The 27,900-nt window shown below is 35.4% G+C and overlaps 1 protein-coding gene across 4 annotated transcripts in view; it reads left to right on the top strand.

Annotated features, from left to right (window-relative positions):
- COL21A1 (collagen type XXI alpha 1 chain) overlaps positions 1–27,900 on the top strand; it is a 203,497-nt gene that overhangs the window by 117,861 nt on the left and 57,736 nt on the right. For all 4 annotated transcript variants that reach the window (XM_047734032.1, XM_047734033.1, XM_047734035.1 and 1 more), the window contains 6 exons: positions 6,118–6,171; positions 6,264–6,317; positions 22,326–22,379; positions 23,253–23,306; positions 24,326–24,379; positions 24,502–24,555. In XM_047734032.1, coding sequence (XP_047589988.1) covers positions 6,118–6,171; positions 6,264–6,317; positions 22,326–22,379; positions 23,253–23,306; positions 24,326–24,379; positions 24,502–24,555 — 324 coding nt within the window. The remainder of the gene's footprint in view (positions 1–6,117; positions 6,172–6,263; positions 6,318–22,325; positions 22,380–23,252; positions 23,307–24,325; positions 24,380–24,501; positions 24,556–27,900) is intronic.

The raw sequence follows: 27,900 nt of genomic DNA on the forward strand, positions 1-27,900 counted from the left end.
TTTTTTAAATATAATTTCTACACCCATGTGGGACTCAAATCCACATCCCTAAGATCAAGAGTTGCATGCTCCACTCACTGAGCCAGCCCAGTGCCCCTGTTCAGGTAGAAATTTTAGGTGGTAGTTTAATATAGAAGTCTGACATTCAGGGTGAGTTCCTTTTTTGTAAAGTGTCCTTTCTTGTCCTTTACCCATTTTCTATATAAGTGATAGTATTTTGAATGTTAATCAGTTGATTAGTAAGAGCTTCCTATACTAAAGGATTAAAAGAATTAATCTTTTGACATATATGTTGTTAATGTTTCTTCTAATTATTTATTTGGTTTATAGTTTTTAACTTGTAGCAATGTAAAATTTTCTTACAGTTAAATGCTTGGTTATTAGTTCTAGTGGTTTTTTTTTTTTACTATTACTTTCTTCATTTACTTTAATATGATTTTTAAGGATTTTTAATTCTCGATTTCACTTCTGAAATTTATTTTGGCATTTGGGGTGACATGGAGATCCAAATGGATTTGGCAAACTTGGAGAATGGCTACTCTAATATAGTGAAATTCAACCCAAATGAACGTATGGTTCTTACTTGTCTGGGACATGTTATTTAAGTTTAACCTTGGTGAAAAGGGATCAGCATTTGTAATGGGGCTGCCTGAAGGGCTGATGCAATTTTTGGCATTGTTAGTAAATATATAACATCTATATTAAGCAAGATGACAGTCGTGCTTCTGAAGTTTTAGATTTGGTTTAGCCTGCTATACTTTAGGGATTTGTAGGACTTGGATCTCATTTAGAAGAGAGAAATGGGGACAAGAGTAAGAACTCTGAAGAATGTCTGTGGGGGGAGAATTGACTAAATCTTAGGTGTAAGCCAAGTAAAAGATGCTGTTTCAAAATGGTTGAGAATGATGGTAGAGAAAAGGAAGAAGGGGAAGAAAACTAGAATTTAGGCTTGCAGAGTAAGCTTGACAGGAGGTGAATAATTAATAGTAGAACAATAGGACTCATGGGACAAGTTTTTATGTTTTCCTCCTTCAGACTCTTAACTGAATATGGTGCCAGTTGTGGACTCAACAGTTTAAGAGCTGTGGGGAGTTTGGGGCTGAGTGCCATGAAGATTAAAACCTGGAAAATGGGGTACATGAGGTTACAAGCCAAAGGAATGGCTGTTATTTAGCTTGGAAAATAGAATTATAAGAGGTGGCTTAATGATGAAGTGTATGAAACATTTGTCTAGAGAAAACAGTTTCTACCTGAACTCTCACTTCACCTCATTTTGGATTCCTTTAGCAGAAAGCTTCATTGTCTTACTGTCTCCCAGTACCATAAAACTTACACAAATGCACGCATACATCCCTCATGAGAGGCTCACTGGTAGACTGAAATATGGGCCATTTGCCTCAAATGAATTATCTTACACTTGGGCAGTTTATCTTTTCTATAACAAAGTGTAATTTAAAACTTTTCTGTAAAGCTTTCCTAGACAAAGCTTAGTTGTTGACTAATTTTTTCCCCCAACCCTCCCCATGTGTAAATCTCATGTATGAATCTCTCCATGTTTTCCTCATGGGCCTCTTAAATAGACTGCTTATTTTTTAAAATATAGTATGGATAGTATATATAATAATGGTGTGTGTGTAGATATTACATAGTACTATTTATACATTAAATTCTTCAAGGAATTGTTCTGCACTGTGCTTCCTTGAGTGTTCCTTTGAGCTTGTCGCTTCAGAAAGCTTCCCTGTCTGCTCTTTGCCTCCCATAGCGTCTTTCTTAGAACTTAGCTCAGGTGTAATTTTACCTCTGTTACTGGGATCTATTATTAGTCAAGTAATTTGAGCAGTCAGTTCAGACACACATACTACTTGACTAACAGTTGGGTTAGGTGGTAAATAAACTAGTTTCTATATTAGCTATACATGAAAAGACTGAGATTTAAGAATATTTTTGGGATTTAGTTGTGTGGGGCTCTAAAGAGTGCCAATGGCAAGAAGAATCCACAGTGAACATTAAAAATATATACTAGATTTTGGTTACTTAGTTACCCTGGCTGTGTATGAAGGGGGTCTGTGGGAATTTTGGAAAACTTAGAAGAAAATTATGTAATAGAATAAACTTCGAATCACATTCTTAAATTTCAAAAAGAAAAGTGACATCCAAACTGATTTCTCTGCATTTTATTCTCATTTTTAGAGTTTAGAATACTTAAAGGAAATCGATTACTTTATCTTCCTTGCTACTTAAGAAGATCTATATATTGAGGTTGGCAGGATAATTTATGGTCTGATTAGAATTGGGCTCAGAAGAGACTGTGACTCTTGCTCACAGGATAATTTTTATTTCTTTAATTTCCATTTCAGTGCTATACATCTTTCCTGGAGCATTGTAACTATGAATCATGGAGGAAAATTAAATTGATTCTGTATTCTTCAACCCTACAATTTGGCAGTGAGAATATTTTTTTCCTAAAAAATGACTCATTTACAAAGAGACTTTCTGTGAACATGGAAAAGACTTTACTGTCAGAAGTCTTGCACATGGGGGTAGGGTGGATATTTGGATCTGCTAATTGCAAAATAGCAAAATCAGTGTTAGTATTGATCAAAGATCATGTGAAAATGGCACTCCTACCAGAAAACACAGAAGTATGTGTATTAAGAAAAATAAAAACTCAGTAAGTTGTAAGGAAAGCTTATCTTTTTTCCTCTTTCGGGGCATTTTTCTTGTTTAAGTGTACCCTGCTATGAGTCAGCCAGTGTTTAGTCTTTGCACCTCTTGGAAATTGTTCTGTGTTGTAATATTCCTCCCTATTAACCTTTATTTTCCTGATTTTTAGTCCAAAATTTGTTTTTCTGAATTTCATCCAGTTTCTTCTGGTGATTTGCCCTGGGATCCCCCAGCTTGGATGTGGTTTTGGTTTTTCTTTATTTTGTGGCTAATCATGCTTCCCCTAGCTTCTAAAAAAATCTTTGAATTTCTATATACAACTAAGTTTTCAAGAATGCATCTCATTGTAAGTTAAAAAAAAAAATCAACCTGGTTCTCATATTGTGAGAAACATTTATTTTTGCAGTTCTTCCAAAGACGAAACAAATATGGCCTTTGTAAAGCACACTGAAGCCTTGTTCACATATACGCCATTAGATCTATATGAATGTTGAAAAAGGGTTCAATTAAAATGATGATGACTGGATCTGCCATTCCTCATGTACTAATGGTGCCCATGAAGGCTACAGAATAACAATTTGCAAGAGAGTTCTCATGGTTGTACGAAAGTCATTGAATCTGAAGAAGATAAAAAGAAACTCACATATGAGTTCTTAGCATGTGACAGGCATTTTCACCTGTGACTCCCATTTGTTTCTTTTCAGAAGTGAAGTGGGCACTGTTATCCTGGTTTATGGTAAGAAACTGAGGCTTAGCTAGGCAAAGTCACTTAGCCAAAATTCCGTAGAAAGTAAAGGGAGGAGCAAAAATTCAGCCCAGGGTCTTCCAATTTCAAAATTCATTGTCTTTCCACTTTATTGAGTTGCCTCCCAGGATCACTCTGCCTGAGGTCACATTATGAGTCAGAGGTGAGCTGGGAACACAGTCTGGGGTATCTCCATGTTGCTTTAATCCATTGAAATGTGATGTGTCCTCTCTAACAAATGGATTATATTAACTTCTTTGAAGAAGGGAACAGTTTTTGATCTTCTACAAAAGATTCGTTTTGTGAAAAAAGTAATAAAGCTGATATGACATTTGGCTTAACTTTTGAAAAATTGTGAAAAAGAACGATTCATTACAGTGAACTTTGCAGATGACCAGTCATTTTGGTAAATAGCCAATCTCCATGGTAACTTTCTTTTGAGGAATTAGATGAACATTCCTTTTCTTTGGGCACTCAGGATTCTAAGCAATTTAAAAGGGGCCTTGCAATATGTGCTTTGAAAGATTTCATTAATTATTCTAGAATCATAAGATAGGATCTACCATGAAGCATTTTCTGATAGAGGGTATTCCCATTGGCTCTGTCAACTTCCTATCTATCTTTGGGCAAGTTACTTAATCTTATATGATTAAGTAACTTCTCATCTGAAAATAGGGATAATCTAGACCCTACATTAGGGTGGTTGTGAGGGTTAAGTGAATTAATATATGTGAAGTACTTAATCTGGAACATGACAAATACTGTATAAATCATTGCTTTTATTGTTTCTCCCAATTGCAACAGCCTGTTGTGTATCATGTCAGACTATCAAGAGAGTGCCTACAGGGTTTCAAAAGACCAGCATCATCCTAAGTGGTGGCAGTTATAAGTAACCTAACTCCATTTGGGCAATATCCTAGCAGTGACAGAGTTGAAATTTAATTCCAGACCTATCTGATTGCGAAGTGGGTAAAGAAAAGAGATTCAGTGGTTACTGGAGTCATAGAGATAAAAGGCTGAGCAAATTATGTTGACTTTGATCTTGAGAACAGGAACCACATGGCATTACTAAAAGCTTCAGTTTGCTACTGGTAGCAGCATAAACATAACCTGGTTCCTTGGGGAAAGAGATTGTTCTCACTTAGCGCAGTGTGGATGACTCAAAGGTAAATTCGTCCAAAGTTTGATTAACAAAAAATTGCCGAATGCCCTGCTCAATGTTGGAAATATAGAAATGAATTGGACTGGGTTTCTCCTATCAAGGGGGCACCTAATCTCAGGACACAGAGACAGTGGCTGACCAGAGACATATGTTGGGTCTGGATACTGCCGGTGGTTTTGTATGGCATGTGGTATATGGAGAGGTTTGTTTTGAGACTCCATTCACTGATGAAATGTTTAACATTTGTGCATGGACTCAGGAGAATTTGTGTGAGAAATCCTGGAGAAAGTGTAATGATACACTCTGTGAAGAACTGAATGGGATATGAAGGAAAGCATCGTAGTTGGTGCTGGAACTTATATAATCTATCATTTGGAGAGTAACTGGGAACATTTTACAGAATAAGAAATACGAGTGCATGTAAAAGGAGAAAAACAATCTAGGACTGCTGTTGCAGAGACAACCATGATTATTGTTATTGGTGTTATTAGAGCTAGCAAAGAATAGTAAAAGGAGTATTTCAAAATGGGAGTGGGAAAGCAGGGAGTTGTGCTATGTCTAAAATGACAGCTAAAATGTGCTGACAAGCGAGTGGGTGAATACAAAAACCAGCCATAAATAGCCACATGGAAATTAAGCTTTTGGATTTAACAATGAAGATGTAATTGGAAACACTAACAAGATCTTTTTTATATGGCTGACAATAGAAAGCCATATCCAAACAGTAAGATCTGAGATGGTGGCGGGGGAGGGGAATCTAAATAAGAGAGAGAAATATATTTGCAGGTGCTAGGTGGTCCAAGTCAACTTGACATTGACCCAGAGAAACCTAGACAAATGTTCTGGGCCTGCAAGTTTGTTTGGGAGTTTAATTGTCATATGCTGAGTGAAGAATGAATAGCTTGCCTTGTCGGAAGAAGCCGTGCTATTGTACCACAGCTCCACTGTCTGGAGGGATATGTAAGAAGCAGTGAAGTTGAAAGGGACCCTCGCTTCAGCAGACAGCTCAGCCTTGGGAGGTGGGGGAGACATGTCAAGCCATGCTCGTGGAGTTAACAGCAGCTGCTTTCCAAAATGAGCAGTCCCAAAGGCTGTTATAGACTTACCCTGAAGAATAACATTTATCAAGTTTTAATTTATTCCAGAGATTAACTCAAATGGCCATTAATCTGGTAGTTTAAAAATGGATTACATTAGTGTAATCCTCCAATCTTACATATTTTTCTCTTGACTATGTTGAATATGTTTCTATGTGCAAAACATTTTTTTAGGAGCTGCGAATATTGGCTCTATATTTGCATCCCAGAGCCCTCCTTGTGACTGAAACATATCTGGATATTTTTACTAATCTGGAGACATTTAAGACCTTTTCCTAAAGACTGAAGATATTAATTCCACATTCAGCATTTGAAACTTTGTTATTTTTGTTTCTTAAGCAGTCACCCAGTGAAGTCTTAAGTGTAAGACACTCAAGAGTGAATCCTGAAATGGAGGACTACTTTTTGTATGTTGAAATACTAATTATTTTGTGTTTGCTTTTCTTTAGGGATATCAGGGAGTCGCAGGATCACCAGGTGTTCCAGGATCTCCAGGAATACAAGTATGTGATTCATAGATACACACTAAAGAATCACCATTTCTAGTGAACCAAAAAAACATAATTAACAGAGTTTTATTCTGTGCTTGATTTAGGGAGTTCCAGGACCACCAGGTTACAAAGGAGAACCAGGGAGAGATGGTGAAAAGGTAAATGCATACAAACAAAAATGTGTCCAGTTGGCTTTGGTTCACTCAAGGAAAACCAAGAATGTCACCTATGGTGACTCCCATTCAGTAGCATTCACCTTGGAGAATTCTGAGATTTGTGGGCTCATGGTTGGTGGTCACTGGCCAATAAAGCTCATAGCTGGGCTTTTATCACTAGATGAAATTGGTTGTCACTGGATGACCACCGTGACACGGAATAGGTATTGGCATTGCTCTGATGCCATGTTCTCTCCCTGTGGTTAAGCTCCGAGGGGGGTTACTTTCTTAGAGGGGAGAAAACTATGTGGATGAAATGTGTTCCTATTAGCCACAGGTAGCCCCATACCCACGTGTCCTTCTCCATAATGGATACCTATCTGGCAGGTGGTCTATCGGCTTAGTCTTACTGCGCTTTTTCCTTAGGGCTTCAGTGGGTACATTTACTGCTGACTCTCCTTTTTCACAACTTTGAGATTTGGCAAGCTTCCTATTGAAGTACATGATCTTTAAATATGTTCAATGTATCAGTACCTCCCCAAGGATCCAGAGCCATCAAGATCTACTGGCCCTGGTAGCTGGTCCTCATCCAAGATGCCCAACTGTGTTTGCTTGGATCCCACGTTGATTTGTTAGCTTAAAGCACAGTTGTGTTTATAAGGTCTGTGAAGGCATTCTGGTGTTTGCTCCTGATAAAAGCTTGTACTAATTTTCTAACTAATCCTTACTAAGTATTGCCTTTTTAAAATAGTGTGTACCACATTCACATCTGAGAAATTCTGATCCTAACCTGTATCCATTTTAGGTTTTTGTGGTAGCTTATGTTGGTTGCAGAAAATTGTAGCTGGTTAAGTAATCTCTGGAAGGATGGATCTCTGGCAGATCTAATGATGTATCTGCCACTTTCAAGTTACTTGATCTTGGGCATGTTGCTTAATGTCTTTGAGTCTTATTTTTTTTCATCGACACAATGGTGATTCCTTCACAGGTTTCTTGTGAGGGAGTCTTTTTAGCCACAGAGAAATCTGCCTATTTTAAATGATGGAGATACCTCTTGAGAGGTGATAGGGAGCATGCTGCACGTGCAGGAATGGCAGACGTCTTATATTTTCATGCTGTGGGGATGTTGAGAGAGATTGCCTGACCTCTGCCAGGTGAACTGGGGATGTCCCTGGGAGCATGAGGGTATCTGTCCTGAGGAGACCACGTGTCAGACACCTCACCTAAATTCTAGTCTACGGGACCACTGCTCTTTTCTTTTTCTTTCTTTCTTTTGAAGATTTTATTTAGTTATTGGAGAGAGAGAGTGCAGAGCAAGAAAGACAGGAGAGGAGAGCATGAGCAGGGGGAGACACAGAGGAAGAGGGGGAAGCAGGCTCCCCGCCCTGCACAGGGAGCCTGATGTGGGCATGCCAGGACCCTTGCATCTTGAGCCAAAGGCAGATACTTAACTGACTGAGCCACCCAGGCACCCTGGATCACTGCTGTTTCTTTAACATTCTCACTTAGCCTGATTTGGGGATGGCAGGGGTTTCATAAAAGTATGTGTATATGAGTGAATATATCTATGAATGGATGAATGAATACATTTATCTATTTTTCCCTTTTACTTGGGTTTTAGAGACCAGTTATAAAAAGGAGGGTTTTTATTCACCTTAAAAAGAATAAGAATAAAGTGTCTCTTTGAAAGTAAAGGAATAACAGCAATTTGGTTAGTCACATCTTTAATTGCTTTCTTGTTTGGGGTCTTTGTACTCTCTTCAGAACAGAAGTGTCCGAGTTTTACAAAGGCATACATTTTGTTGAATAAAATAAAGTGTATGTTTCTATGAAGGTCTCTGTTTTCAGTCTAGTAATAGTTTCACCCAGAGTTGCTTGTTCTCTGAAATTTGTTCTTAGGGCATAAAGTCTGATCTGGCAGAGTCACTGTGAGCCCCAAATCACCATGCACTGTGCCATCTACATTTCTTCCTCACATTCCGTGTGGCTTTAGAGCGTTCCTTACCTGGATTGCAATCACTGAATAAGTTAGAGACGTTTCCTCAGTTCTTCCTCTAGGATATAGTTTCTTAATACTCAGAAATGGGAGGGTTGAAAAGTAGACCCCTGAGGAGACTTTGACTTGGGGCAGTGCAGGACATTTTTTCCAGGCATCACACAGTGGCCTCTCAGAGATGGTTCCACACAACGCTGTTCTCCATTAGGATCTTTTCCCAGAATCATTTCCATCTTGTGGATTTCTTCTGAACACTCCCATTGTAGGAGTTTCCACTTAAGATAATTGAAACTACATGCACTTTCTTGCTGACTTCAACATTTGTTCCTACATATCAGACAATAGAATGTGTATAGATTTTGCAGGTTTTTTTTCCCCCTCCTGAATTTACAAAATTAAAAAGGAGCACTTATTCACCAAATGGTCTTCAGTTGGTAACTCATTTTATAATATGTTTTAAAGCTATTTGGAATTTAAGAAAAAGTATTTCAAAACACTTCTTCAGCTTTAAGGAAACCCATATATTTAAATCACTGGAAGAAATACATTTTGTTAAAATTTACTTAGGCTGAGTTGAATAACTGGCATGCATTTATGGGTTTTTGAGTTGGTTATGAAAACTTTTTTATAGCAAATTCAATTATCAACACATGGGAGGTAGTAATAATTTTTTTTTTAGACTTTGTACAAATTTAACACTTGGTTTTTCGGGGATTAAGAAATAAAATACGCTAATATATCCAAGGTCTCATTATGGAACAAACTACACATTTTGTTTACTTTCCTCATTAGATCATTTACCATTTAAATTGTCTCTTCAAGATCTGTTTCCCATTGTCTTTGGCATCCATACAAGAGTATGGTGTGATAAATGAGGCTTCCTCACTGAAGTAAATCCTTTACTTTCATTGTTGCACTTCTAAAGTCAAAAGATTAAGTGGTATGACAGTGATTTATATAGTCAGTTATAATTAGGGGACTCCAGTGTACATGCTGAGAGAACAGTAATAAAGGACCAAGCTAAAATTTTTATTAGGGAATATGCTAAAACTTAGTATATTAGTATTCACTTATATATAACTATATATATTATATTATATGTATTAGTATTAACTTATATATTATATATAACATATATATTTTATATATATTAGTATTAACTTATACATAAAATTATATATATTATGTTATATATATTAGTATTAACTTATTAGTATTAACTTATTAACTTATTAAACTTAGTATCAGTGGTTTTATTTCCATAGTGCCTGAAGACAAGAACAAATAAACAACAACAACAAAAAAACAACCTTAAAAAATTAAAGCCAAGAATGACATGGGAGGAAGAAATAGAATTGGCTTGGTAAAGTGGCCACTTTTATCTTCTTTCTCAAAAAGGGAGGGTAATGTAGTTTTCTGATAACACCACGGCCCAAAGGCCCAAATGCTGGTGTGGGTGTGCTTGGAGTTGAAGGGGGACAAGAAAGGGAGACTTAATGAAGTTACAGGTTATTGGTTGGGCTTTGAATTCACCTTTTACTTATATCTTTATCCGTTCTCTAAATGTTGGAGTATTTCAGGGTTCAGTCAGTCCTATGCCTTCTTTTCCTTCCATAATAGAGTCTGTCTGTTATATTATTAAATATAAACTTACATGAATATAAATTTATGTGTTAAATATATAAATACAAATATTGGTGTTAAGCTTATTAATATATTGAGGGGCACCTGGGTGGCTCAGTCTGTTAAGCATCGGACTCTTGGTTTGAGCTCAGGTCATGATCTCATGGTCATGTGATCGAGCCCTGCCTCAGCCCTATGTTGGCTCTGCGCCTCCTCAGCACAGACTCTGCTTGGGATCCTTTCCCTCTGCTTCTCCCTCCATTTCTGCTGGCTCGCACATGCGTGTGCACATGCTCTCTCTCTCTCACAAACAAATAAAATGCATCTTTAAAAATATTAGTATATTGATATAACCAGTTATAGTTAATAGAATAAAAATATTAAATACACACACATACATATACATTCTGTTTTCTGATGAAATATTTAGCTGCATTTGAATCTGAAGAAACTGTGGAATTTGTTGTTAAACCAGGAATTTTCAGAAGAACTTCTACTTTTTATGGAAGGGGTAGTACCACATTTTCCTTCTTTCCTCTACCCTTTTCTCAGAGGCTTTTCTTCCAAAGCAGCACTAATTGTGCCTTCCCTGAATAGTCTCTGAAGTCAAGTTTTGTTAAGTGTGTCTTCTGTTCATGGGGTGCTGACCTGTGTGTACCCAAGTGCTTATTACTTCGGTGAGTACTTTCACAATGTCTTGATGTTTTTCTGATCTTTCAACTTCTTTTCTTTTAAGGCTCTGTAATGGATTCAGCATCTCAGCTTATGGAAAAGAATCATTAATTCCATGTCCTGTCTCATTTGTTGGCTGCTGTGCCTTTTTCTGTCCTGTTCTCTTTTTCTCTACTGGCATCACTGGGAAACTTAAAACCTTTCATTGAATTTTTATAGAGTGCTTCATATTTTGTTGGTTCTAAATTCCTCTTCTCCTCTTCACTTTGGGTAGATTCTGTGGTCACTAAGAAGCTATGGGAGTGACCCTGTTGTGGAAGCTCAGGAATCTACCTGTTTTCTAGGCCTGAATAGCGCAGCGATGATCTCCAAACCCAAGGGGATTGCCCATCATTGCATTAAAGAGAGGAAACATTTTAGTAAATTGAAATAATTCCCAATAAGTCATTGCCTGAGCCTTAAAAGACTTAATATTTGTTTCAAAATGAGAGGGGAAAGAACAACCAAGATGTGTTAGGTGAATTTGAATTATAGAATCTTTGTAGTAAAAGTCTTCTAGGTGTGTATTTATTTTTTCCATTTGATTTTCTTTTCAGTGTTCCAGCATTCATTGTTTATGCAGCACACCCAGTGCTCCATGCAATACATGCCCTCCATAGTACCCACCACCAGGCTTACCCAACCCCCACCTCCCCTCCAAAACCCCCAGTTTGCTTCTCAGAGATTTATTTATTTTAGAGAGAGAAGAGAGAGAGCGCATACATGCACCAGTTAAGGGGAGGAGCAGAAGGAGAGGGAGAATCTCAAGCAGACTCTTTGCTGAGTGGGGAGCCCCATGCAGGGCTTGATCTCATGATCCTGAGATCATGACCTGAGCCGAAGTCAAGAGTCAGTCGTTCAACCAACTGAGCCACCCAACTGCCCTGACCTTACTTTGGAGACTATGATTCTAGACCAAATTATGGGGTAGATAAGCTGGTAAAGGATATTCATCAGTCATGAAAGCTTTGGAGACATCTGTGGAAATGGAACCGTCTCCCTATAAATCTTGGATTATTTTTGCTTCTAATCTCTTGTGAGGTCAGATGGATCCAGGAGTGTGACTCCTCAAAATAACTGTTTAGTTGAAATATTTTGGAAGACTCAAAAGTGTTTACTGTGATTTAGAAAATGAAAATATTTTGCATATTCAGCAAATTATCATTAATCACAAGCAAGTCACCAGCTGAAGATAGAGTAGCATATTCTGCAGTAACAAGTAAATTCCAAATGCCTGTAACTCAAAATAAAGAAAGGTTTATTGCTCATCAGGCTACCATTTATTAGCAGCAGTGACAGGTCCCTCTTTTCCTCACATGGAGACTTAGGCTGATACAAGTTCCACCATCTAGATCATAACTACTTATAGGAGCAGGTATGTGGAGAATCAGACAGTGGTTTTTAAACTACTTCTATTCATCTTTAATTAGCCAGGGCAAATTTTATAAACCATACCAAGTTCAAGAGTCAGCAACGTATGATTCCCCCATATGCTTGGAAGTGGAGAGAATTGGGATATTGGTAAGTGATGGTCATATCTACTAAATAAAAATTGGAAAAAAATCAGAATGGATTTTTCCTCCAAGAGGTTGGGATCTAATAAAACACATAACACGTACACAGTGTTGTCAAGATAGTTGTTAGGGTGCCTAGGTTGCTCAGTCCATTAAGTGGCTGCCTTCGGCGCAGGTCACCATCCCAGGGTCCTGGAATCGAGCCCCTTGTCGGGTTCCCTGCTCAGTGGAGAGTCTGCTTCTCCCTCTGCCTGCTGCTCTGCCTACTTGTGCTCTCTCTTTCTCTCTCTGTCAAATAAATAAATAAATCTTAAAAACAACAACAACAAAAAGAAACATAGCTGTTAAGTACCAAGGAAGTTGAATAAAATTCTCTCTAAGCTCTAGGGCTGTGCAAAATTGAAAGAGGCCTCAAGAAAGTAACCTTCAGCAGGTTAATCACATCTATATACTATATGGGCTGTCCCTAACCAATTTAAGAAATCTCTAATTTAGGGATGCTGTGGTTCTTAAGATGTTGCACTGTGTGTGTGTGTGTGTGTGTGTGTGTGTGTGTTAGTAAATTTTTCTGAGTATATCCATAGGAATATTTCCTGGAACTGGAATTGATTATAGGATCAAAGGGTAAAATACATAATTAAACTCTGATAAAAATTGCCTATTTAACTTCCAGTAAGTTTGTACTCTCCCAGCAAGTATGTGAAAATATCTTTCCTCACACTCTTATCAGCACTGAGTTTCATTAAAGTTTCTAATTTTCACCAGTACAAGTTAAAAATGTATTGGTTTGGTTTGCATTTCTTTATTAGTAAGGTAAAGTACCTTGTCATGTGATTTTTGGGCATTTTGTTAATTCTCTGTCATTTCCTTTTTAGTCATATCTTTTTTTGGCTTTGTATTGGGCTATTGATCTTTTTAAAAATTGATTTTTATAGACATTTCACATATTGTATGAAAATATTTTTTCCTGGTTTTTATTATGTGTTTTGACTTGGTCTTGGAAATTTTAGCCATACATAAGGTTTAAATTTTTATGTATGTGTAGATTTTTTCTTTTTTTCTCTTTGATGTCTATATGAAAGGATTCCACATTCCAACATTTTGTAGGTAATAACTCTACTTTTAGACTTTTGTTATTTTATGTTTTAATCTTCATAACTTTGGTATTTGGAGTAAAGTTATATGGGCATTCATATTTTTCCCTGTTTTCCCAAATGGATAGCCAGTTGCCACAACAATATTTATGGAATCATCACTTTTTTCTCCATTTATTTGGAATCTCCTTGTTACTCCTAAATTTCCATTTTCATATGGGTTTGTATTTTTGGCTTTCCATTTTGTTCCATTTATCTGTCTACATCTTCTCCAACACCAAATTGTTCTTAATTGTTGTCACTTCATAATATGATTTAATGTTGGCAGGCCTAGTAGTTCCTCATTATTCTTTATAATCAAAATTTTCCTGGCTATTCTTATATGCTTACTTTTCCAGATAAAGCTCAGTATCTTTTCTTCAGTTTTTAAGAAATGCCTACTCATATTTTGATTAGGATTCCTTTTATGGATTCGTTATAGAATCATTGACATAATTTCAATACTGAGTTTTTCCATTTAAGATTATGATTTATTTACCTTATTTCAATCTTGAAACTCAGTGAAATAACATTGATTTTTTTTTTCACATTAGTCTTCTAATATTACCTAAGTTTATATCTTGGAATTTTTATCTCCTTTGTTTCTATTATAAATGGAAACTTTTAAAAATATATTTTCATATTGGTTATTATTTATATATAAAAACATTTTTGCATATTATCTTTTTAAAGCAGGAATTAACTACATATTCTATGATTTAGGGTATTAGGTATTTGGCATAGTAGATGTATGAACATACATAAGATTGTCCTTTTTCTTCCTTCTAGTTTTTAACTTCTTATTTCTTCATTTTGTCTAAATTCATTGGCTAGTCAAAACTGGCTAGAGAAACATGAAAAACACAGTGGTGCTGTTGGGTGACTTTTTTTTTTTTTAATAAGTTTCAAGCACAGTCTCTTGTAGTCCAGGTTTATGGCTGCTTTGGTAGTACAACTCTCTCAATAGCAGATGGATATTTGTGATTTTGGATCTTTGACTTTTGATTCCGGCCAATAGCAGCACCCATAGCCCTTGCTTCAGTTATGGCCCTCTATATACTAATTTATTAACTACTAATAATTAATGATAGGTGACTTAAACTTATCAGGCATCCATTGCACTCTTAGTTGTTGTTGTTGTGTGTTTTTTTTTTCCCCTTGAGCCATTCTGTCCATCTTGAAAGGATTTTTGGACCGACCTTCATTGATTCAGAGGATTTAAGAATAGTGTTTGTGGCCACATCCTTGATTTGGTTCTTCCCAGAGGCTGTTTTAATTGAACTTCTTTTAATGTCTTCTCCAGTTTCATCATTTATCTGTTAAAGATGAGAAAAAAAAAGTTGTATCTTCCAATCCCAGGACTTTTGTACTTCGTCTGTTCCTTTTAGTTACTACTTGCAAATCAGACGATTCTTTTCTGAGCTTCTTTCTTTTTTTTTTTTTTTTTTCTAAAGATTTTATTTATTTATTTGTCAGAGAGAGAGAGGGAGAGAGAGCAAGCACAGGCAGACAGAATGGCAGGCAGAGGCAGAGGGAGAAGCAGGCTCCATGATGAGCAAGGAGCCCGATGCGGGACTCGATCCCAGAACGCCGGGATCATGACCTGAGCCGAAGGCAGCTGCTTAACCAACTGAGCCACCCAGGCGTCCCTGAGCTTCTTTCTTTTACAGTACCTTTTGCAAGCAGCCAATACCAATCAATTCATGATAGCAACCAATTCATGATACCAACATTCTGTTTTCTCAGTTCTTTACCTTTAGCTCTAAGTTCATTTGATGCATTATTTGCCTTTGCAAGTATTACCAGCAAAGTTTTTTTTTTTTATCAGATATTTACCATTTATTCAATGAATCACCATTTTCAAACACCTAATTATTGTTTTCCCTGTCCACTACCTAGCCCCAAAGCCACTGCCATATATAATTTTTAATATTGTTGTTTTGGCAGCCTCCTTTTTCTAGCATACCAGTTTTTGTGTTAATTAACATAGTTGAAGCTATATTACAGTAGCAGATGACCAACACAAGAGCGTTTATTTGCCTTTTGCCTTATATACTCATTGTGGAGATTTTGGCTTAACTTTACCACTTCTTTGTTTTAAACCTTGGATATAATTTGGGTAAACAACATGAGTTTGAACTGCACAGGTCCACTTATATCTGGATTTTTTTCAACAAAATATAGCATAATACTGTAAACATATTTTCTTTACTTTCCTAATAACATTTTCTTTTCTTTAGCTTCCTTCATTATAAGAAGACAATATAATACACATATCATAAAAATTATGTGTTAATCATTTGTGTTATTCATAAGGCTTCTAGTTAACAGTAGAGTATTAGTAATTAAGTTTTTGGAGATGGAGAAGTTACATGTGGATTTTCAACTGCATGGAGGTCAGCCCCCTAACCCCTGAATTCTTCAGAGGTTTACTGTATTTGGGTAACACTATCTTGTGTTCTGTATTTTGTAAATATTGTTTCAAGATTCCTCAAAAATTTTCTCACTAAATTTTTCTCCATGTTAATATCTATGCCATGCTTTTGTATTTTACTTAAAAATCTTGCTTATGCACATAAGGATAGCTTTGTCCAGATTTTTATTTTTCTGTTCCAGTGTGAGTGAATGCTCCCAGTCTTCTCACTTCATCTGAGATTTGTTTGTTATCTCTGGTAAATTAAAATGTGAAGATTATGTTTTCTGTACTCTGTACCCAGAAAGTGGAGTTCTTAGACTTTGTTCAGCCTTAATAGGGAATACTGATTTGTCCTCTTCTGTATTTCTATCAAGTATTTACTGTCCAGCTACATTCCATTTTATTAAGAGTATATCTTTGTCTAGCCCCGCCATCAACAGGTTATTTTAGCACAGCTCCTAAAAAGTTAGCTCAGGTATTCTTCTTAACTTAATCTTTTCTCTCTATAGAAACTGTTACCACTCCTTCCTGCCCCAAGCAAAAAGAAAAAAAAAATCAAGAAGTGGTTTTTGTTCTCATATTAGGAGTCTACATGTAGGGAAAAGAATATCATTCAGTTTTCTTATTGCGCCTCTTGGTCTCCCCCTGCATTTTATTTTTTTTTCTTTTCTTCTTGGGTTAAACTACTGAATTTTGGGATTAATAAACTCTAGAATGTAAGGGCTTTTAGTGGATCTTCTGTCTGTCTTTCTCCCTCATATATACACAGATTGTTTTTAATCCTTAGTGGAAAATTAAGATGGTCAAGGGAAAGCTATTACCCACGAGAAGGACATTCTTTACAAGACAAAACATACTCTTCCTATTTAGACCAGAAACAAACCCCAAAACTCACTGGTGTAAATGAGAAAGAAGTGTATATTTCTCCTGTCATGTTATTTACATACTTATCCAAAGACTCCCGTTTTTCCTTTTTGTTGGTCTGATCTCCCTTAGAGTGTTCTCTTCCATTCTAATCTGATGGGAAGGAGGAAAGAGAAGTCGTAGCAGTAACTCTCCTTTTAATAAATTCTGTGGAAGTTGTAGGCTGCAGTCCTCTATACATTCTGTTAGCAAGGACTTGGTTAGGTGGCCATGTTTAACTGCAAAGTAGGCTGGGAAGTAGAGTCTCTACTTGGGAAGCTGTTTGCCCAGAAAAAAATCTCTGTGGTAGTAAAAGGTGAACAGATTTTTTGATATAACCGTGAGCCTAGCATACTTTTTATATCACATACACCTATAGATAAGTTAAAGGAACCAAACATAATACAGATAAATCTAAAATATAATGTCATTTTATTCCTTATTTGACATCAGTTATCATGGGAGAAGATGAGGGAATTCCTGGGCTCTCAGCCCCAGTTCCCTCTCTGTAAAAATTTATTTTATAATAACTCCCATTCTTTCACTAATGGAGAGGAATATCTCAATGTGGAATAGATCAGTTGTTAAAATTAAGTTTTTTTTTTTTAAATTAAGAAGGTCAATAATATATTGGTCTAGTTAGATAAGTACCTTTCCAGATTTTCCTACAATTAACCAGAGTGTATAAAGAATGAAATTGGTTTAGGATAAAACAGAATAAGTGAATGAATATTAGCGCTCCTACACAAGAGGTCATAGAAATAACCCGGTCCAGGAGGTTTAAAGCCTCCCAGTGGAAGGTGCTCTGGATATTACTGTTTAAGCATCAATAAATCACTATGGCTTCTTGATGAAGGTAAAGGGTAGAATATACACATTAACTTTCTCTGCTCTTAAAACGTCCATAAAGCCACAATCATGGAATAGTAATTATAATAATAAAACCTAAAATGACACAGAGAATTAAAAAAAGAAGATAATAGCTCTACATTTTTAGAATCTGAAAGGACCCAAGGAAGCTCGATCTTAAAATAAAAAGTGATATAACTCATATGAGAGAGAATCCCTTTTGCATGTGTGCACACGTGCACACATTCCTAAAGCTTAGGAAATGGTAATACAAGTATTTCTGAAAATGGAAGTGACTAGAAGGTAGAACTAAAAATGGAAGCATGGGGATATCTGGGTGGTTCAGTCAGTTAAGCATCTGCCTTTGTCTCAGTTCATGATTCCAGAATCCTGGGATCTACTCCAGCATCAGGCTCCCTGCCTAGCAGGGAGCCTGCTTCTCCCTCTGCCTGTCACTCCCTCTGCTTGTGTGTTCACTCTCTCTCTCTCTCTCTGACAAATAAATAAATAAAAGCTTTAAAAAAAATTAAAAATGGTTGAATATTTCTTTAAGAATAGTGAGATCCTGCTATTCCTTCCTAAGTCAGTCTCTTTTCTTCTACCCTAGCAAGATACACAAGTTTACTATCTGGAGAGGGTAAAACTGAAGGTCTCTAGACTGGAAAGAAAAGGTGGAGTTGTACTACAACTATAGGCAAAGAAGATCCTTTTATGGGGAATCCACTGATAGCCAGAGCTATTTAGGTAAATTACCCAGCCACACCATATATGGAGAATTTCAGTCATTGAACTGTACTCGCTGAGAGTTTATCATGAGCTTTCATATGAACTGATCATCAGGAACCAGAAAATAATCTTAGGAAAATTAAAGATCAGCAAAAAATCTCAGAAGAAACTGGTAAAAGACCTGAGCAGAAGACTTGGACAAAGTGTCATTAGTGCCCTCAGGGAGGGAGAACCCCTGATAGATGGTGCTTCCGCTGTGTTTGTTGGTAGGAAGTGATGGGACTTCAGAGCCAATAAAGAGGCACTCCTGTAGCACATGACCCCCTTGTAGATCACATTCCAGATCCTGGGTCCTGATTTCCATTTCCAGGGTCTGCAGGCCTCTTTACTCTCTTGGTTCTGGTGAGTGCCTTTTAACACAGTATGCTTAGAGGTAGCTGAGGGAAGGCTGTGTATATGAAATGTGGATGGAGTTTGGGTGTGTGGTCAGAGTCTACATGTGTAAGCATGGGGTCATTGTAGATGAAAAGTCTTCCATAGTGTTTAGCATAGTGGATGATTATGACCATATCTATGCTTAATATTGTACAATTTTACATTGTAAGACACTAAAAACAGAAGATCCTACATGCTTTCTGAGAGGGAAGAACCCTACAACCACCAAAAGAAAATGTCATATACAAATCAGAATCAGAAGGGCTTCAGATATCTCACTAGTGTCACTAAAGTCAAGAAGGGAATCGAGCAGAGCCTTTAAAGGTCTATGAATTATTAATTACATAAGTGAATAGAATAAAGATGTTTTCAGAAATTTAAGTTTCAGAAAGTTGTCTCCCATGAATTTGTTTTCAGGAAGCTATGGGATGATGTATTACCCTAACAAGGGAATAAACAGGAGAACAAATGTATACTGAAACAAATGAGAAGGCTCTAGAAAAGACAAAGAATATCAAAGTTTCAACGTTTATGAGTATATTAGTGATTTTGACAGTTGGAGATTGGAGTTCAACGTTGTAATAAATTTATAAGAAAATAAGTAGTCAACCTCCTGCCCCTTCCAAAACAGGCAATTTTTAACTGTAGGGAAAGAAAGGGCAAGCAATCAGCATATTTATGCTTTAGTTGTGAATCTTAGTATCAGAAATGATGACAATTGATTTAATCAATGTTGTCATAGAAAGCTAAGAGAATTTGTGTTTCCTAGAAGTGGAGATGGGGAGAGGGTGCTGGTTGGTTTTAAAGGTCGATCCTTTCTTTCACAGTGGGAGGTCAGTAGATAATGCTGGAAACTGAAAATGCAGTAGCAATGTAACCATGGGGTCTGGTGATTTGAGTTTATAGAGATATGGAAGCTTAGAACGAAAAAAGCTGCCTTTGGAGGATTTTATCCATTCAATAACTCTGTCATTCTTTAAAATATGTGAATAATTAAAAAAAATAATATTTTAGATTTAAAAAATTTTCACTTAAGAGTAGCTGACACCTGGTACAGTAATTTCAGGTGTACAATAGAGTAATTTGGTGTCTCTGTACGATATGCTGTGCTCACCACAAGCATAACTCTCATCCGTCACCATGCAGTGTTATTATTATATCATTGACTCTGTTCCCTATGCTGTGCCTTTTATTCCCTTGACATTTTCATTCCATAACCAGAATCCTATCTCTACAACTGCCTTTCACCCACTTTGACCATCTCTTCACCCCTCTTTCCTCTGGCAGCCATTAGTTTGTTCTCTATAATTTATAGGTCTGTTTCATCTTTTTGTTGATTTGTTTTGTTTTTTTTAGATTCCACATATGAGTGAAATCATAGGGTATCTGTCTTTCTCAGTCTTATTTATTTCACTTAGCATAATACTCTCTGGGTCCATCCATATTTTTGCAAAGGGCAAGATATCATTCTTTTTATGGCTGTATAATATCCCATTGCATGTACATATATACGTACCTACCATATTTTTTTCATCTATTCATCAATTGATGGACACTTGGGCTGTTTCCCTATACTGGGTGTTATAAATTATGCTGAAATAAACATAGGGTCCATATATCTTTTTGAGTTTACATTTTTGTTTTCTTTGTGCAAATACCTAGTAGTGGAATTTTGGATCATATTGTATTTCTCTTTTTAAATTTTTGAGGAAGCTTTTCACAGTGGCTGTGCCAATTTCTGCCCCCCCTTTTTCTAAATCCTTGCCAATACTTTTAATTTCTTACCTTTTTGATTTTAGCCATTTTGACAGGTATGTGGTGATACCTCATTGTGGTTTTGATTTGCATTTCCTTGATGATGAGTGATATTTAGCATCTTTTCATGTGTCTATTGGCCATCTGGATGTCTTTGGAAAAGTGTATGTTCAAGTCCTCTACCTATTTTAAAATCAGATTTTTTTTTGGTGTTGAGTTGTAGAAGTTCTTTATATTTTTTAAGTATTAACCCCTTATTGGATATATCATTTGCAAATATCTTTTCCCATTCAGTAGGTTGCCTTTTTGTTTTATTGATAATTCCTTTGCTGTGCAGAACCTTTTTATTTTGATGTAGTCCCAATAGTTTATTTTTGTTTTTTTGTCCTTTGCTTTAGCAGACATATCCAGAAAAATGTTGTGATGACCAGTGCCAGAGATGCTATTGCCTGTGCTCTCTTCTAGAATTTTTCTGGTTTCAGGTTTCACATTTAGGTCTTTAATCCTTTGAGTTTATTTTTTGTGTATGGTGTTGAAAAGTGTTCAGTTTCATTATTTTGCATGTTAATTGTTCAGTTTCCCCATTTATTAAAGAAACTCTCTTTTCCCCATTGTATATTCTTGCTTTCTTTGTTATAGATAAATTGACCATATAAGCATGGGTTTATTTCTTGGCTCTCTATTTTGTTTTATTGATCTATGTGTTTATTTTTGTGCCAGTACTGTACAGTTTTGATTACTGTAACTTTGTAGTGTATCTTGAAATCTGGAAGTATGATACCTTCAGCTTTTTTCTTCTTTCTCAAGGTTTCTTTGGATCTTTGGGGTCTTTGTGGTTTCATACAAATTTTAGCATTATTTCTTCTAGTTCTGAAAAAGTGCTGATGGTATTTTGATAGGGATTACATTGAATTACAATTTTGATTACATTGAATTACAATTTTGATAGGGATTACATTGAATTACAATTTACATTGAATTACAATAGATTTTTTACTTCCTTGGTTAAGTTTATCCCTAGGTTTTTGATTCTTTTTGGTACAACTATGAATGTGATTCTTTTCTTAATTCCCTTCCTATTATTTCATTATTAGTTCATAGAAATGCTACTGATTTCTGGGTATTAATTTTATATTCTACAACTCTATTGAGTTCATGTACTACTAATAGTTTTTTTGCTGCATCTCCAAAATTTTGGATCATTGTGTTTTCATTTTCATTTGTCTTCATGTTTTTTGATTTAACCAAGGAAGTGAAAGACCTTTACTCTGAAAACTATAAGACACTGGTAAAAGAAATTGATAATGACACAATGGAAAGATATTTTATAGTCAAGGACTAGAAGAATTAATGTTAAAATGCCCACATTACCCAAAGCAATCTACAGGTTCAATACAATCCCTTAAAATACCAACAGCATTTGGGGCACCTGGGTACCTCAGTTGGTTAAGCAATTAACTCTTGATTTTGATCATGATCACTCAGATCATGATCTCAGGGTCCTGAGATGGAGCTCTGCATTACGCTCCAGACTGAGCCTGGAGCCTGCTTAAGATTCTCTCTCTCTCTCATTCCACCCTTCTCCCTCCTGCTCATGCTTGCACTCCCCTAGCACAGCAAAATAAATAAATAAATGATATATAAATAAATATATAAATATATTTATATATAAGTAATATATAAATATAAATATATATACACAAACAATATTTTTTACAGAACTGGAAAAACTTCACCTAAGTCTCAAAAATACTTTCCTTTTCTAATCATAAAGGAAACCCTGATAAATGAGGATTGATCTTCCATAGAGATAAGGTTTTAATGTAGATATGTGTTTAACTGTTCGAAGATTTTTTTCCAGTAGATTTTGACAAAGGTGAAGCTAAAGAATTTATGTTATTTTTTAGGCTGAAATATATTTTCTTCCATTAATTTTAGTTTCATTTTCAGGGTGACCGTGGACTTCCTGGTTTTCCTGGGCTTCATGGAGTGCCAGGATTAAAGGTTGAAAAAAAAATCTAGTCTTTTAATATTCACAAATGTTGGATTTTATTTCAAATTAGAAGTCCTTTATGTTATAAATGTGTTATAAGTAAGTGCTCAAATACAAAGTATATTAAAGTAAATGATTGGATTGCTACATAGTTACATAAAGCTTTTTACAAATTTTCTTTAAAATTTCCAGTCACAAATTTTATGGTAATTAAACACTGATGAGTACGTTTTAATATATGGAAATTCTTTTAACTCTAAGCCCTGTACTTTAGGCCCTGTGATGGTTCCAACTATCCTTATTTTTCCTTGTTTTTCTTCATAAAGCCTCAAATGTAGGGCTTTTGTAAATAAAATTTAAATTATTTCATTCCTATTTTATATTGGCAATTAAACCTTGTTTATAATTGGTGGTTTTTTTTCCTTTAAACTTAAAGGGACATTTTCATATTTCTCTAAAAGTCAATTATTTTAATTCCAGTTACTGGACATACAGTGTTATATTAGTTTCAGGTGTACAATACAGTGATTCAGCAATTCTATACCTCATTACTTGGTTCTCATCAAAACTTTACTCTTAATTCCCTTCGCCTATTTCATCCATCCCCCACCTCCCCTCTTAGACTTTATTTTAAATGAATACCCTCAGTTAAAGTTGTCTTTTTTTTTTCAACAAGAACATTTTTTACTTGAAGCATACTTCAGAATACATGGTTTGAAAAGGTATATATAAAACATGAGAAATAGAATAGACATGTTCTTCAGGTACACACAGAATTCCCTGCTTAAATCACATAAAAAGAGATATAACAAATACTGGAATTGAAGTAAAGATTTTAAAAAATAAATAAAAATAAAATTCAGTGTTTATATTTTCTCTTTTAGGGTGAAATGGGCCCCAAAGGAGATAAAGGATCAACTGGATTTTATGGCAAAAAGGGAAGTATGAGTTATAAAACAAAGTATCCGTATGGAACTTTGAATGTCATGGAAGTAGAAAACTCATGTTTCAGTCCCAGTTGACTCACTATTACAGCAATTAGCTTTACCTACCTTTCTCAGGAAATTTATTTAGAATAATGAAAATATAAAATAATACCTGGAATGTGGTATTTGATAAGAAAGCATCATGTTATTGATCATTCTGATTTTTTAAAGTATTTGTAGATAGAGATTCCTTGGGAGGAAGTGGGAGCTGCTTGACATCATGTCCATGGAGAATCACTGTTCTGGGCCTTCCAATTTCTTCACATTATAGGAAGATTATATCTTCTCTGCCTTTTAATTTTGCCAAGATGTGGTTTTTTTGTGTTTAGACACTTGTAATAATCCTGCATTCACCATTTTTTTTAATGTCTTTGTGTCGGCTGGCCTGGTAAAATAATGTTTTGCCAGGAGTTGTAGAGCCAACACTAGCCGTCATTTCATGAATTCTGTCACTACATAAAAAGGTTGACTTACTTTTTAACAGAAGTTTGAGTTGGAATTTTAAAATCCTTGTTGTACTTCCTCTAGGGATGGTATCTGGGGCATTCTCAATGGTCTAGCTATCATCACAGGCTAGCCTACAAAACTCTCTAGCAAAACTAGGCTGTCCAGAAACTCTGGTAAAAGAATTGTTTACATTTATACCAAGAAAGTTGAGAAACCACCAAGATCCGCATGTGTGTGCCCAAGCCAACTTCAAAGAATTTGTGCTGTGAGACCTAAAGTCTTAGGAATTTGCCTAAAATGGAAAAACATGTCAGCAGGGCCCCTGGTGGTTCCATGTGTGCTAAATATGCCCTTGCCAAGGTCAAGCACGCTTTATTTATTGAGCAGAAAATCATTGTGGAAGTGTCGAAGGCACAAACACAGAGAAAGTTAAACAAACAAAAAATGAAGCTCTTCTTGGGTAATAAAAACAAAAATTTAAATTATTGCATGGATTGTTTTCTAAGTGTTTGTTTTTAATATAGGGTGCAAAAGGTGAAAAAGGGAATGCTGGTTTTCCTGGCCTTCCTGGACGTGCTGTGAGTTTGACAGAAAAAGCTTTTGAGTATTTTATACTAAATAAAAATTATCTTGTACTGTCTTCTTTTAGAAAGAAAAAGTAGTACAAAAATGTATTACAATATCTGTATTTATTTTTTAGGGTGAACCAGGAAGACATGGAAAAGATGGATTAATGGGTAGTCCTGGTTACAAGGTATTTACATAAAAAACTCAAAAGATTTCTGTAACTTGTGAGTGAACATTAGAAAAATGTACTGATATATGACTTTTTTTTTTACACTATGACAATGGCATAAAATAATGAGCTGAAAGTTGTTTTACTGTAATTTAAAAATGGTAGTGAAGTTCTTTTGAGTCTATTGAGAATTCTTAGGTGTTAGAAATAAAATCCGTGGATATCAGAAGGTTGAACTTCTTTGATAAGTCATTCAAATGGATTTGTTTGGTGGGTTAGAAGCAGAGGTACCCTGCTCTTATCTCCCAATAAGGTAGGTACTTGGGTGGGAGGTAGGGGGACTTCATCCTTAATCTCAACAACTTCTTTATCAGTTGTGTGGTGGTATTAGTATGAGAGAATTAGAGCAAGAGGAACTGCAGGGTGCCTGTCATTCACCAGCCCTAAAAAACTCAAAGGCACATGCCCTTATGATGATGGGTTTGCACCATCATATTCTTACCTAGAGAAACTTTTTTCATTAATTTTCAAGTAGAAATGGACTTTCTCTGCTGTAGCTTGTTAAATAAATGGGTATCAATACTATGTATATATTGTCAGTCTATCTGGAATGTGCCAGCAGCCCATGTAATTGTTCTGCTGTAAGTTTTTTGAATACCTAAGGAGAGGATTTGTGTAATCCATCAACCAGTGAGGTCACTTGGTCAAACATTTGATTTAGAGATGTCATCATGTTCCTAGGGATCACATTGAATGTATAGGTCATTTGTGGTAGTGTGGATATTTTAACAATAAAAAATGTTCCAATCCATAAACCTAGAGATTAGGGGTGGCTTTTCATTTATCTGAGTCTTCATTAATTTCTTTCATCAGTGTTTTTTAGTTTTTAGTGTATAAGTCTTTCTCTTCCTTGGTTTAGTTTATTTCAAAGTATTTTATTATTTTGATGCTATTATAAATATGTTTGCTTTCTTAATTTCTGTTTTGTATAGTTTGCTGTTAGAGTATAAAAATGCAACTGATTTTCATATGTTGATTTTGTATCCTGCAACTTTGCTGAATTTATTATTTTTGACAGTTTTTTGATGGAGTTCTTAGGTTTTTCCATATGTGAGATCATGTTATCTACAGAGACAGTTTTACTTCTTTTACAATTTGAATATTATTTATTTCCTTTTCTTGCCTAATTTATCTGGCTAGTACTTCTAGTACTTTATTGAAAAGAAGTGGCAAGACAGGGCATCTTTGTCTTGTTCTTGATCTGAAAGGAAAAGCTTTCAGTTTTCATCATTAAATATGTTCATATATATGTATATATATATACGTATATATACGTATATATATATGTATATATATATATATATGGTCTTTATTGTGTTGTGTTTAATCCCTTCTATACCTAGTTTTTGAGAGTTTTAATCATGAAATGGCATTGAGTTTTGTTAAATTTTTTTTCTACATTTCTTGAGATGGTCATATGATTTTTATCTTTTTTTGTTAATCTGGTATATCACATTGATTTGCATATACTGCCATCTTTGCATCCCAGGGATAAACCCCATTTGATTGTGGTGGATGATCCTTTCAATGTACTGTTAAATTCAGTTTGATACTATTTGTTCAGGACTTTTACATGTATGTTCATCAAGGATGTTGGCCTGTCGTTTTCTTTCCTTGTAGTGTTTTATTTGGCTCTAGTATCAGGCTAATATTAGCCTCATAGAATGATCTGGTGACTGTTCCCTCTTTTATTTTTTGGAAGATTTTAAGGATCCATATTAATTCTTTAAACAATTAGTGGAATTTACCTGTGAAGTCTGCCTGTCCTGGGACTTTCTTTATTCTAGGAAATTTTTGATTACTGATTCAGTCTCCTTACTTGTTATTGATCTGTTTAGGCTTTCTCTTTCATCTTAATTCAGTCTTGTTAGGTTTTATGTTTCTAGGAATTTATCCATTTCTTCTAGTTTGTCCAATTTGTTGGCATGTAATTATTCATAATGGTCCCTTGTGGTTTTTTTTTTTTTATTTTAGTGGCATAAATTGTAATGTCTCTTCTTTTGTTTATGATTTTATTTGAGTCTTACCTTTTTTTCCTTAGTTGAGCTAAGGATTTGTCCATATTTTAGATCTTTAAAAAAAATCCAAAATTTTTTAGTTCAACTCTAGCTTTAATTATTTTTTCTTTTGTTTCTATATTCTGTATGTCATTTATTCTTGTTCTAATCTTAATTATATCCTTCCTCCACCTCACTTTGGGCTTAGTTTTTCTTTTTCTAATTTTTGCCCCCCTTTTTATTGAAAAAAAAAGATTTTTTAAAAATTTATTTGAGAGAGAGAGAGAGAAAGCACACGGGAGTGGGGAGAGGCAGAGGGAGAAGGAGAAGCAGACTCACCACTGAGCAAGGAGCCCTACTCAGAGCTTGATCCCAGGATCCTGGGGTCACGACCTGAGCCCAATGCAGGTACTTAACTGACTGAGCCACCCAGGCATTTCTAGTTTATTTCCCCCTTTTTTTAAAAATTAATTTTTATTTTTTTAATTATTTTTTAAAGATTTTATTTATTTATTTGACAGACAGAGATCACAAGTAGGCAGAGAGACAGTCAGAGAGAGGAGGAAGCAGGATCCCTGCTGAGCAGAGAGCCCGACGTGGGGCTCAATCCCAGAACCCTGGGATCATGACCTGAGCCGAACGCAGAGGCTTTAACCCACTGAGCCACCCAGGCGCCCTTTTATTTCCCTTTTTGATATTAATCTGGGTAGTATGTTTGCACGGACATACCTATAAGTGTAAACCTTACTTTACTTTTTAACAGCTTTATTCATAAATAAGCCATACATTATACAGTTTACCTATTTAATTTATTGTATACACAATTCAGTGGTTTTGAGTATATTTACATAGTTATTCAATAATCACTGATCAGATCTATGTTTGAAAATACTTTCTTGCCATCTTTGGGTTGCTTTTCCACTTACTGTACCTTTGATAAGAAAAGTTTTTAATCTAGATGAAGTCCAACTTCTTAAATTCTTTTGTGGTTTATGCCTTTTGTGTTATATTTAAGAATATTTACCTAACTTAAGGTTATAAGATTTTCTCTTGTCTTTTCTTCTAAAAGAAAAAAAAAGTCAATTTTTCTAAATACTTACATTTAGAACACTATATTTTCTAAAACTTTATCATCTTAGCCTATCAATTTAGGCCTATAATCCATTTTTGATTATTTTAATTTCTATGTATGGAATGAGGAAAAAGTCAAGATTGATTTTTTTTCCATTAGTACACCCAATTCTTTTAGCATCATTTATTAAGAAGACTATCATTTCCCACCAAATTATATGAGCATTTTTGCCAA

The sequence above is a fragment of the Lutra lutra genome, chromosome 6, assembly GCF_902655055.1.
Source record: "Lutra lutra chromosome 6, mLutLut1.2, whole genome shotgun sequence".
NCBI lineage: Eukaryota > Metazoa > Chordata > Mammalia > Carnivora > Mustelidae > Lutra > Lutra lutra.